The sequence below is a fragment of the Sturnus vulgaris genome, chromosome Z (genome assembly GCF_052056855.1).
Source record: "Sturnus vulgaris isolate bStuVul1 chromosome Z, bStuVul1.hap1, whole genome shotgun sequence".
Classification (NCBI taxonomy): domain Eukaryota; kingdom Metazoa; phylum Chordata; class Aves; order Passeriformes; family Sturnidae; genus Sturnus; species Sturnus vulgaris.
Genome location: NC_142283.1, coordinates 30,226,972 through 30,239,622, shown reverse-complemented (window position 1 = coordinate 30,239,622; position 12,651 = coordinate 30,226,972). Strand labels below are relative to the sequence as shown.

The following is a 12,651-nucleotide window of genomic DNA, read 5'->3' as shown; positions in this document are numbered from 1 at the left end:
GTGGTGTGGGCAACGCGCCAGAATGAGGTGAGTTATGTCTCCCTTGATGGTCATGGGAGCCACTTCAATCTCCAGGAGAGTGTGTGCTGTGTCCCTGACAACGAAATACTCACTGTCCAATGCTGTGTGGTTTATTGTCACATCCAGTGATTGTTTGGTAAGTCCACTGTAATAACTGTCCAGTCAGTAGACTTGAAATTAAAACCTTTGGTAATCACGAGCCTAAAGCGGCCTTGTGGCTGCCAAACCTTGTTAATTGAACATTTGACATTTTTGTTATCCTGCATCCCCACACCCTGTATTCCATCCTCCCCCTTTTTTTTAAGGAAGAGACTTTTGCCAGTGTGGAGCCTGCTGTAGTTTTATCCTTGCACGTGATTGTGTTAACGGTAGGTACGCAGTCTATATTCAGGTTTTTTGTTTGTTGATCTTCTTCTGGTTTTGGTTTTGTGGACAGTCTCTCACAAAGTGTCCTGGCTTTTTCCACTGGAAGCAGATGATATGCTGCAGCTGCTCTGGTGACATTGGCTGCTTCCTTGCTCCTGGTGTCAGAGCTGCTGTGGTCTTTGGGTGTGCCAGTCCTGGATTTCTTTCATGTGCACTGAACAGTTCTGCTTTCCCGTCGCAGGCTTCTATCATCTGTGCTAAGCTAGGTGCTTGCTCAAGGGGAAGATGAAAGATAACCCTGTGGCAGGTTTCATTAGCATTTCTCTGAGCCATCTCCTTAATCAATTCAGCTTGTACCACCAGGTCACGCACCTGCCTTTCCACTTGCATGCAAAGATGATCTTCAAATTGTAAGAAATTCTCAGAGGCAAACTGTTTAATGTTAACTACCCTTGGTGTCCACTGTTGGTAATTGGTTAAAAGCCTTTTCTGCAACATTGCAGATTTTATCCAGGACAAACTTGGATAACACTCGAGTTTTTGTCTTGGGGCAATGCCAACTCCCTTCCCCACATAGGTGTTCATATGTAATATCATTATTATCTGCATCTTTTGCATCAGAGCTTTGTAGGAGCTCTTGTAAAAGCACTTTCAAAGATCTTTTCCACAGGCTTTCCCACCGATCATACTCTGAGGGAGTTAACAGACATCAGAAAAGATCCTTGACATCATTTGGTACTAGTTCGTTTGAACTAAAGGTGGCTGTCATCATGCCTTTAAAAATTTCACTGCTTCTGCCAAATTCTCTTTGTACTTTACAAATTTCTTTTTTATCTTGATAGGATAAAGGCTGGTAACTTCTTTTGTCATTTTTCCTACCAAGATAAAGAGTAAGAGCAACTAAGGGCATGTTTTCTTCCTCCTAGTTGTTACTTCCAGGGAATTCCTCTGTTCCCTCACACCCCTGTGGGCTAGGAAGCATTCTACCCCCTACCCCCTGGGGTCCAGAATGAGGCTGGGCACCCACTCCCCCTCCAGGCCCGGGGGTCTGTTCACCCTCCTGTGCCGCAGGAATTCCATCTTCCCAGCAGGGGCTGTGGTTTGGGCCTTCTCCACCCCCATGCCCCCCGGTGCTGGGGCCTCCACCCTCTTCCTCACAGATATGGTAGCTTGGAGGATGGGTCCCTTCTCCCCCGTCCCCGTTCCTGCAGCAACCCTGGAGGCATGCATGTGAGACCAGAGGAGGGGAGGGGCCAGGGCTGCTCGGGTTGGAGGGGAAACCATGGGAACCAGAATTGCAACACATGGGGGCGGGGTTACAGGGTGATGTCATGCAGGGCAAGCTCATGGAGGAGGGAGGGGGCGGGGCAGCCACATGCAGGAATGGGTTATGGGCAGGGAATGGGTTGGGGGAGTGTTATGAATGATGTTCTATTTTTTCCAATTTATTAAGCAACAAGATTAAATTTAATAGTAAGTTTTTAATAGTAACAAAATGAATACAATTAAAGTATTGGAGATGACAATTAAAGTATTAGAGATGAACCAAAGTGCATATATTTAAGAATATACAAAATTTGGCAGTAAGTAATTTAGTATAATTGAGGTTCGTATAAAGCATAAGCAAAACTGACCAGGGAAGGGCCCCCCCCGACCGGGGATACGGGGAGTGGCTCACCATTCCTCACGTATCAAAGCATCCAGGCTAACAATCCCACTTATATACTGTAGGCTACAGAAGTTTCTAGAAAACTCCTCCTAGTTTCTATTCCTAAAAACTATGTAACTATACTGCATGGCGCATGCTCTACTAATGGGTTAGGGGGTCTCTCATCCTTTTGAGGGTCTTATTTCCGATGAAGGCTTGTCGTCTTCCTCAGTGACCGAGGTGTGACCTGCAGGTAGCGCAGGCGCCCTGTGTGACTGAGCAGATGTTTTCCATAACATGACTCTAATTAAGTCCCATGCTTGGAATCATGCTATTTTGGCCCATTTCAAGGTTGAAGCTTTATTTTTAGATGCTGCTTATCAGACCTACGACCTTTTACTATTCTTATTTGACTTTTTTCCAACCTTTTTCTTCGACTCCCAACATCTGGAAGATGTCCTTTGTCCTGTCTCACCCATCTCCCCCCTCACTCTGTAACAATTGTCTTCTATTGATCTAAATACAATTTTGTTAATATAGTTACAACTTAATTAGCACGAATCACATTTATCACAGGGAGGAAAAAAGGTTAGGGGCGGGGAAAGGGTTGGGGGCGGGGACCAGAGGGTAAAAGTGATTGAGGGATGAAGGAGCTAACATGTGGCTACCGTCATATTGGAAGCCTCCGAAAGGACGAGCCACATGGTCAGCACCCGCGTGGATCTGGCCTCCGGTCTCCTCAGGCATAGCCATGTGGCCGGTGCCCTGAGGTGGAGGGAAGTCACTTTTAGAAGTCTCTGAGCAGGGTTCTTGAGGGAAAACAGTCGGGAGAGAAGGATATAGGGAAGTTTCTCTAACAATCTGCCCAAAATTGTCAGAGCCAGGGTACAAGGGGGGGCTCGGGGGCCCAGAGCAACTATGGGTAGGCTGGGCACTCTGTGGTACCTGGGATGAGCCACGGGTCCCCCCCAGATCCAGGGCAGAGGGGTGTGGAGAAAGGGAAGGGGAATCTAGGGGATTTGATGCTTCTGTGTGTTATTTTCTGTCTGAATTAGTTGTTTTCGAATTTGCAAGAATATCGGGATGAACAGAGAGGCTGTTTCATTCCCATTCTCCAATTTTAATATCAAGATATTCCCAACGTGATCCCAAAATGCAACCGAATTAATATTTTGCATGTCAAAATCCGGTATTTCAGAACACAGCCAGCAGGCAAAGTGTTTCAATCTTTTTTTGAGACTATAAAATCTCCAGCACTTAAAATTTCCCTTAGCTGGGATATTAAACTCTTTTCCTGTGCAGAAAGATGTGCACCCATGATATTTAAAAGCAATTCACACAGTTTATCTACCCCAAACTGTGGTGAAAACACAGAGAAAAGCAGCCGTTAAAATGTACCCGGCGTCGGTTGGCGTTGCTGCCAGCTCCAGGCCGCTGCCAAACTGCACTGCCGCCACTGTGTTGGCAAATGCTGCACCCTGCGAAGCTCCCCCTGCTGCGCCATGAGTGCCAGGCCGCCGAGCCACTTCTCTCACGAGCAGCGCCGCCTCCCCAAATGCCGCCGCGCACACCCATAATGCAACACCGGGCTGTGCACACCAGCGCATCCACGGGCACATTGCACACACACACACGCTGCGGGGGTAGCCACACGTGTCCCACCATGTGATATGCCTGGGAACCCTCCCCCAACCAGGGCTGTATTCTGGGGTCCCCGCCTGCCACAAAGGAATATCACCTCTCTCCTGCAGGTCTCGGCTGTCTGTGAAACTACAGAGGGCCCACGTCCTAGAAATCAACCCGCCTGATGCAAAGGTGAGCTGCCAATTTCGTCCTTAAAATTTCAGAACTTCACAAAAAGCAGCTCAAAGAGATTTAAGATAGTTGGACAGTACAAAAGGCTTATTGAATCCCTAAAATTAGACTCACAGCCGGTCGTGGGGTTCTCTAATATTTGAGAAAACCAGCCACATTGAACACCAACTACAGTAAATCCTGGGCCTCCTCCTGCTCCCGGGTTTAGCTCAGTTTTAGGAGAAGGTCCTCGGATCTCTGCATGAACATAGCAATAGACCAAATGATGCTCTTCTTCTCGGGATATGTTCCAAGTTTTATTCTGGAGGGAATCCAAGGGAAAAAGAGAGCAAATACAGGAAACATATGAGTATTCAAAGCTTGGCCGGGGGGCGGGGTTGGCTTCTGGCCAACTAGGAGAGGTCAGAGGGAAAAGGGATACACCAAAGACCAACCATAAGAAGTGGGGGGTTTTAGAGGAAAAACCACAAGCATACAACTTAAAGCACTGAATTACAACAGAGGTGCCTCAGCTGCTAAATATTCACAGTCTCATGATCTATCAACAGGGACAAATACAGCAAGGATGGAGCAAGAAGAGTGCTTGTGGTCCTTTGAAAGGTAGGATAGACATGGCAAGCATAATCACACCCTTCTGACTGCCACCACCATTGCTACTGATGATGAAAGAACTAGTGTTTAGGTAATGGTGTAAGGTAGGAGCCAATAAAAAAATTGGGCAACACAGTCGTTTTCAGCTGGAGGATCCCAACAGCACTTTAAGGACGTGTGCTTTTTCTTCAAGAATAAACTGAAAAGAATTTTGAAGACTAAAATTTACTCCTCCTGGATTATCTGGAATACCACTTGCTTTGACAATGAGTCTTCACAGTACCACATTTTGGGAATAAATTTTAGTACAAAGATGGCATTTAACACGGTTTTGCCTTAAAGAATGTTATCCCTTAGAGTATCTCCTCAATTTTAATAGTTTTTCATAATTCACATAACTTCACAGAGGAAGGATGACCAGTAACGCTTCTATCTTGTGTTCCAATATACAAGAAGCAACCCCATGTCTTCATTTCATATAAACCTGTTTTAATTTGGCTATAAAGATGAGTAGCTTCAATAAAAGCAGCCTCTAATACCATAAACACAATTTAGACAGTGTTACCATTGAAGAGAAAATAATTTCTTCCCTTTAATTGTTTTGCAGTTTTTAAAGGGTGTTTTGTTCATTTATCTTCAAGCAGCACCATAATAGAGATGTGACTCTGATTAACAGTATCAATACTCCTGACCCCAGCCACTTCAAATGACAGCATTGGCATGGACTAGTGGGGGTGAAACAAAGAAAGTGCAAGTTAAATTTTGAAGCAAAACAAGAAAACCAAAACCAAACCCACCAAAAAAAAATTTTGAAAGGGGAGTTGGTTGAAATCTGCTACACTTTGGTGTCCAACGCCATTTCACATGCTGCGGGCTATCCTGACCCAGCAGGTGGAAATTAGCGGTAGGGAAGCCTTTTTCATTCTTTGTGTCCCTGAATGGGACAGCAGGGTTTCTGACATCACTTCAAGAGGGACAGGAGTGGAATCTGATCATGTAGAGCAAATCAGTAAGGAAATCTATGTGGTTTGGGGGATCTGGGAATAATGAGTGTAGCCCCCAGTGTCACAGAAATGCTCCTGGAAAAAGGTTCAGGCACAGCTAAACTGAGCTCATTGTTTCTAAAGAAAATGTTTTTAACATACTTATTACTGGAACACTTACATCAGAAGTTATAAAAAACAGAATCATCACATGACAGCAGAAATCAGACTTTTTTGATTTGAATTAGCTTTGTATCAGACTTACAGTTTTGTTATACAGAACTTAAATTCCATTAAGTTGTGCTTTATTCACAGTATCAGTAAAACAAATTCCGTAATAATAACACTGCAAAACACAGTTTTTAAAAATCCTTCATTTGATAGACACCTACATGTAAGACATTGATTAGATTTCTCACTTTTTTTTTCTTTTGAAAATAGAATAAAAAGTGTGGGAAACATTAGAATTTTAATACATTGAGAAAACATGAAGAGAAATCTTTTGAATATGCATGAATAGGCTACAACACATTTGCTAATATAATTGTCGTCTAAACTGTTTCTGCTGATTTTCAGTAACACACAACAGCTGATATCTCCTCACGTCTCTAACAGCTGCAATTTCTGCAGCAAGATCATTGTCTTGGTTTGAAAGACAGGTATTTGCTAAGGAAAGGCGAGAACCCCCTTCCTGAGATGCAGAGTGCAACCCCCTCCCTTCTAATTATTATAGTTTCAAATCAGAGGCTTTCAGGCAGAAGATATGGGGATAGGAATAACAGTTCTTTACTAATATGTCTAACAAGGCAAACAAAAGAAACAACAACAGCTATAAAAATTGACAGCAAAACAGAACAGTATAGCTCAGTTCCAGTCCCTTTTGGCCACAGGTTCTCTCTATCTGTGTTCAGTTACCAGTGCTGTGGGCAGGGCAGGTACCGCGCAGTTGAAGAGGGCTGGAGTAATGGTGGCAGCGGCCCAGGTGTGAGAAGGATGGAGGAGCGACTCCCCCCTCACGGTGTCAGTTATGGTGCTGGGCAGATTGCCTGGAGGTAATAGGATGAGGCAGGAAAACAGCCAAGTGATGTCCGACGGCAGGGAACGTGGCTCCCGGCGCTGGGATGGTGGGGAGGACAGTAGATAGGAACTCCAGTCGTCTACCTTCCACTCCACCAGCGAGCGAGAGAGAGCGAGAGCCAGAGAGCCCAGGCCCCTGTCCCACCTTTCCTTTTCTGGTCTCCCCCTATCCCCCACCCCTGCGAGAGAAAACTATTGCAACTAATGTGTAGCCACAAATACTTAGCATAACAATGGGAAAAACTCCACAGAAAGAAAAGGGAACAATTCAACCCCCAACAACCATTTTGGAAAGTCAATTCCCTCTTTGCAAAAATCTTATTTCACTGTCCTGTGAACTCACTAAACACTTGTCAGCCAAGGCAGAAGATAAAATAGTTCAAAGGCCATGGATTCGTCCAAGCATGGAATCACATTTAGGTTGTTCTTAGGCTCCAATACAGGATATGGCCAAAAGTATGTATTCTATCACCATCTGTTGAAATCAGCTGGGGTAGTGATCCTTATCTCTGTGGGAGATATTCTCTGCTAATGGGCCATCTGATAAAACCAGATAGAGCAGTCATCTTTATCTTTTCTATAATCCAGCCCTCCTCCAGGAAGATACTGTCTGTTAATGGGCCATTGAGTTCCACTGTATGACTGATAAAGTTACATCATCCTATTGGAAGATGCTCCAGCCAGGGGGACGAGGCAAGCCTTTCCTACCTAGATAAAAAGTGAGATTTGGAACACCAAGGCAGCCCTTTTCCACTGGATCCCAGAGGAAAATCAGATCTTTGCACATCATCACTGGACTTGCAGAGAAAAACTGCACCCTTCTACAGGACCACTGCTTCAACTGAACCACATCTGTTATTCCAGGAAGACCGCAGCCACCATTTAATCGGACTACTACCAACACCCTGACTGACGGGGTGTCAGGTTGTATTCTGACTCTGACAGTGTTTTGAGATTTGTTCTCTGTAATACGGCATTTCTATTTTAATTTTCCTAGTGAAGAGCTGTTATTCCTATTCTGATATCTTTGCCTGAGGGCCCCTTAATTTCAGAATTATAATAATTTGGAGGGTTTACATTCTCTGTTTTAAAAAAGAGGCTTCTGCCTTTCTTGGCAGACACCTGTCTTTCAAACCAAGACAGGTTGAAAAATCCAGATTTTCCAAAACAATAGAAGGACTACAAAATATATTAAATTCCAGTGAAGGACAAACCCATTCATATGCCAATAACCTGTACCCTGCATCCCAGATACCCTTCCAAAGGAAAAGAAACACGTCACTAGGTTTTGCTACATGATAAAACTCGTACATCACTGAATGGGGGAGGGTGGTGTCACAGAGGGGCAGACTGTGACACTCCAAATCCTGGCTATCCAACAATACTGACCTTCCCGGTGTTCTCTTCTGCTGGCCCACCTCAGAAACAATGCTTGTTAGGGCAAAGCCTCTTGTACTCTGCCCAGCCTCCAGCACAGATAGGAATTATATGAACTTTTCACTCCTCAGCTTCTCAACTTCATGAGAGTAAGAGCTTGTCTAAAGGTCCAGACCAAATAACATGTAAATATTTACTCCTATTACTTGGTAAAAAAAAGTAATTTAATTTTTTTTTAATTACTTGGCAAAAAAAATCAGTTTTGAAAATATGGTCAATGAGTTTTTATAATCCTTACTCAATTTTTGGATACAAAAGCACCATAGAGCATCTTATACATCTGTTGGAAGTACGAGAATTTAACGGAGGAGTTTTGCAGATATACAGAAGGTTCTATAGGAATGAAAGCAAGTTTTGATACAGAAGAAAAGAATTGCTGAGCCAGTCTTACTGGGTAACTAGAAGGCAAAAGAGCAAATGAGTTGGAAGGAGCCTTTATGGCTTAAAGGATAAATCCACCTCAAACAAAAGATGCTTTTACCAAACAAAAGGATTTTCACAGGCAAACAAGAAAGCCAATGTTGCAAGTAGAGAAAAGATCTCAGAAATTTCCACTGCAGAACAAGTCCCAAAGTTTAACATGTAACTACTTACTCCAATGATTGGCTAGTCACTAACATAATATGGTAATTTTCGCAGTTTTGATAGGTTATATGTAAATGTAAATGGTATTGTGTATGATGTTGATTGGTAGTCATGTATTAAGATGCTCTCCAATGAAAAGTATATAATGCATTGTAACCAGAACTAGGTGGGCTTCAGTACACACGGCTTGCCTATAGCCAGCAGCTATAGGCTCACTCACAACCCTCAATTGCTGTAACCTCGTCTATGCAATAAACTTTAGGAGCCGGCTGAAAGCCTCCGTCTCTGTGTCAGTCTCTTACACGTATTGCACCCCTTAGTCTGAGACTAACAGGGATAATCAACAAACACACACAAAAGAACTCTCATTCATCAGCAGACAAGTCACATAGCTGCAAAAATGAGGATGCAAATGATTTTCCTGCCTCTCAATCCCATGCAGCCTTTGTGTACCCTTGTCTGTATTAAATAAAACATGCTTAACAGGACAAGCAATGTGATTCACCCCAACTACCTTAGCAAACTACATTTCTCCCTAAGGCGCTGAGCAGAAATGGTGCAAGGCATTCCCATGGCTTTCCATTGCTTGCTTGAGGAATGCCTGGTCAGTCTTTCACTTACAACACCTTTCTAAGCATCCATCCCAGTGTTTTCTCACGAGCATCATTGTGGCCGCAGCAACATATCCTGGGGGAGGCAGCTCTGCCAACATGGGTCTAGGGCTCCAGAAGCCTTTGGCTGACACTTGAGTGTAAGGGTAGAGGAAAAATGCTTCAGGAGAAGAGGACTCAAAAAGCAACCTGAGACTGAACTAAGGAAATAGCCATTTATTTTCTTTTTCTTGAGTAAAGGCTTGCTGTGGCCTTTCTAGAGCTGATCATGGCATTGCTTCTTGCTGGAATGGGAGGCCTCTGGGGAGCCAGGGGTCCTCCTCTTTTGACACCGCTGGGATGTTGCAGGTGAGGGGTCACTGCCCTGGCCAGGAGCAGAGGAACCTGCAGCCACTCTTGTCTCCCCCAGCTCTTCCTGGGGCTGTTCCTGCTCTGCAGGGCTGGACACAGATGAAGAGTGGCTGGGATGTCCATGGAGGCCAGTCTCCAATGTGCTGGCTTCCTCCTCCATGTTGAAATTTGCGATGCCACTGGATGGGGCCTGGCTGAGGGTGGGACCACCCTCCTGGGAGGCAGGGGGATCAGAGCTGGCAGCAGGGATCTCATCCTCCTCCCTGGCAGTGTGAGAGTGCCACAACCTCCGAACCTCCTCACTGCACTGGGTCCCAATGATATTGAGGATGCCATGGACCAGTGATGCAGTGTATTGCTGGAGACGGGGCTGCAATCTCTGGATCAAGACTTCTCTGTCTGGACCATAGACACAGAGTGCGAGCACGATGCTGCTCTCTGCACTCTTAACCTGATACCACTCACCCCCATATATCATCTCCAGCCCCTGGCGCAGCCATGGCCGCACAGGGTTCAGCAGGTTCCACTGTCTTCGGAAAAGTTCTGCCCAAAGCTCAGGCAGGATGCCACCCACAGCCTCTGGTCCTGCAGCCTGCTGCTGAGTAGGGGCTGTTATTCCTTGTGGAGAAGAAGGAAGGGAATCTGCAGGGCCGTGGGGTCTGTTTTCAGCCAGGCCTCTAGAAGCTTCTGCTGCCTGGCTGCTGGTCTCTGGCAACTCTCTGGGAGGTGTGATGACACAATGTAGGTAGTCATCTCCACCACGATCAGAAAACTTCACTGTCAAGATGTATCTTCTGCAGAGTGGGCAGGCAGGATTTCTTTCTGCCCAACGTAGGATGCAGCCAAGGCAGAATCGGTGGCCACAGGGCATTGCATAAGCGACATCATCTGGTGCATCACAGCAGATGGGACAGCTCCACTCCTTCCCCGTGGCCATGCGTGCTTGCTCCCACAGGCTGGCCCAGGCTCTGACAGCACCTGAATTTACAGACCAACGGATGTAAGGTCACAGTCATAATCTACCAACAGGATTAGGATTATTCCTAGGATTATTATTGGGATTACTATCACCTCCACCACCAAGTGATGTTACAATATGATGTCAGTCCCTATGGCTCTTGGAAATACACTGCTAGTTGGAGGCTGCCCTCTGCAGAAGTCCCTGCTGCACCCCAGAAAGGAGGGAATCACCAAACCATGAGATCTGAGTTAATGGATCCATGGCTGTGGAGAAACAGCAAGGTAAAAGTTTGGTCTATCACAGATCATCACAAATTCAGCATAGGGGGTTCAGGAAGCCAGGAAAAGTTTCAGATGGCACTATGAGGAATGGCTGGATTTCACAATCTATGAAGGAGTGTTTCCTGAGATGTCCAAAATGCACAGATAACCTGTACAGGAGAACTAGAGACATGCTGGGAAGGGGAGCCTTGCAAGAGAAAAGCATCAGTGCAGCTATATATGCAGCATCATGTAAATTTGACATTGCCTAAATAGTGCTGTCCCAAATCCCAAATCTAGGATCAGATCAATTCATATTGGAAGCAATGGGGAAAAGGGTCATTGGGTGGAGTTTTTCATGTTGGTAGAGGCAGGACTGGAAAAAGTGAAGTGCAAGAGCATCTGAGGAGGGGAAGAAAAGACAGAGCCTTTGGTGACTGGCATGAAATACCTATGGTGAGCAGAAGACATGGGTGAGAAGAAGTAGAAATTGGAGCTGCAGTAGCCCCAGACGTGTGCAGAGGTGCAATGGAATATTGGGACAGACATCCTCGGTGCATCACTGAACTGTGGAAGCTGGCGTCACAGAGTGGCAGACTGTGACCCTCCAAAGCCTGGCTCTTCAACAATACTGACCTGCCTGGTGTTCTCTGTTGCTTATGACTCATCTCCAAGGATTACCTCAGTGCTTTCTCAGAAGCTCTTCATGATCTGGAGCATTATGGCACTCCTTCGATGTCTTGTTAGTTGTGACAAATCAGAGAGAGCAGAGAATGAAGAGTCACTACCCCTCACTGGTGTCACACATTGCTGAAGTGTCACGGTCTTACTCATGGTCACCAGCTGTCCTGGGAATGGAAAAAAACCAAGAAATGTCCAGACCCTCAATAATGACACCCTCTTGGTTCCCCAAGCCTCAAACTCACTCCAAGGCCAGCCCCAGGGAGGTGTTTCCTTGCACAGCTTACCTGCACTGTTACAAGCATTCTGTGGTACCTGGCTACTTGAACTAGGGGAAAATGTTGACAGGGAAACAGAAAGAATGGCTCCTAGATGGGCACTGGTAGCTGATGGCAATCTCAAAGCACCACCCAGCACCAGGAAGATCATGGATCAGTCGTCCAGGCCCTGCATGCACACTTGGCACATGAGGCCTCTTGCAAGGCTGGAAACACTCACCTTCGTTGTTGTTGTTGGAGACTGCAAATTAAAAGGTTCTCCTTAATACATTTCTGATTTGACAGAAGACAGTTTCAAACTTCACTGAAATTAAAGGAAATTTGTTCTCTAATCTGAAGTGTTTGATGCTTAGGTTGTTCAGAGATCTTGTTTCAGAAGCAAAGATTTGGTGGCTTTTCCCTCATGTGTGAATTCAGGGCCAAAAATACTTTTTTTTTTTTCATTATGAAATAAAATGTTTATTTTTAGTAGTAATCTATGTATACCCAGACTTTATTGTATAAAATCATTAAAAGGACTGAAGCGCTCCAAATGCTAAGCATAGATCTAACCCAAGAAAAGCTGTAGATGCACTTTTAATTATTTCTTCAACTTACCAGTTTTGGACATAGTAGAAGGACACGAATGATTAATATTTATTTTTTTTACATATATTAAGACTACAGGACCTAGAGGGAAATTGAAGTATTCTTAGTTTTTTTCTCTAATGAAACCAGCCTCTGTTATTTTCCAAGTATATAAAGCTTTTGGTAAACATTGTACTTCAGAATACGTGTAACTCTTCTCCAAGTTTTTGTTGATCAATTAGTCGCCTATCTTATGATTATATAAATGTATATTTAGTTACATATCACTGGAAACTGAAATAATTATGGTATTCAACTAGATCAAATTAATATTGATCTGACATTAGAATATACCTTTACACTTGAGACCAAATGAAAGTTTTGTATTGTTTAAAAAGCTGAGCTGCTGTGCTGTGACC

The 12,651-nt window shown here is 44.6% G+C and overlaps 1 protein-coding gene and 1 long non-coding RNA gene across 2 annotated transcripts; one reads left to right on the top strand and one right to left on the bottom strand.

The window, feature by feature from the left end:
• The first annotated feature begins 3,621 nt into the window (after window positions 1-3,621).
• LOC148219771 (uncharacterized) lies at window positions 3,622-8,798 on the top strand. Its single transcript, XR_015799701.1, has 3 exons — window positions 3,622-3,850; window positions 4,399-4,450; window positions 7,090-8,798. It is a non-coding gene; the product is annotated as an uncharacterized LOC148219771 (long non-coding RNA).
• Window positions 8,799-9,390: 592 nt separating this feature from the next.
• On the bottom strand, window positions 9,391-10,422 carry LOC148219770 (E3 ubiquitin-protein ligase Topors-like). Its single transcript, XM_088157005.1, has one exon. It carries the CDS (start codon window positions 10,420-10,422, stop codon window positions 9,391-9,393), a length of 1,032 nt encoding a protein of 343 aa, XP_088013131.1.
• Between the last annotated feature and the right edge of the window lie 2,229 nt (window positions 10,423-12,651).

Coding starts and splice junctions, on each gene's coding strand:
- LOC148219770 (XM_088157005.1), bottom strand. CDS start 10,422: ATGGCCACGGGGAAGGAGTGGAGCTGTCCCATCTGCTGTGATGCACCA.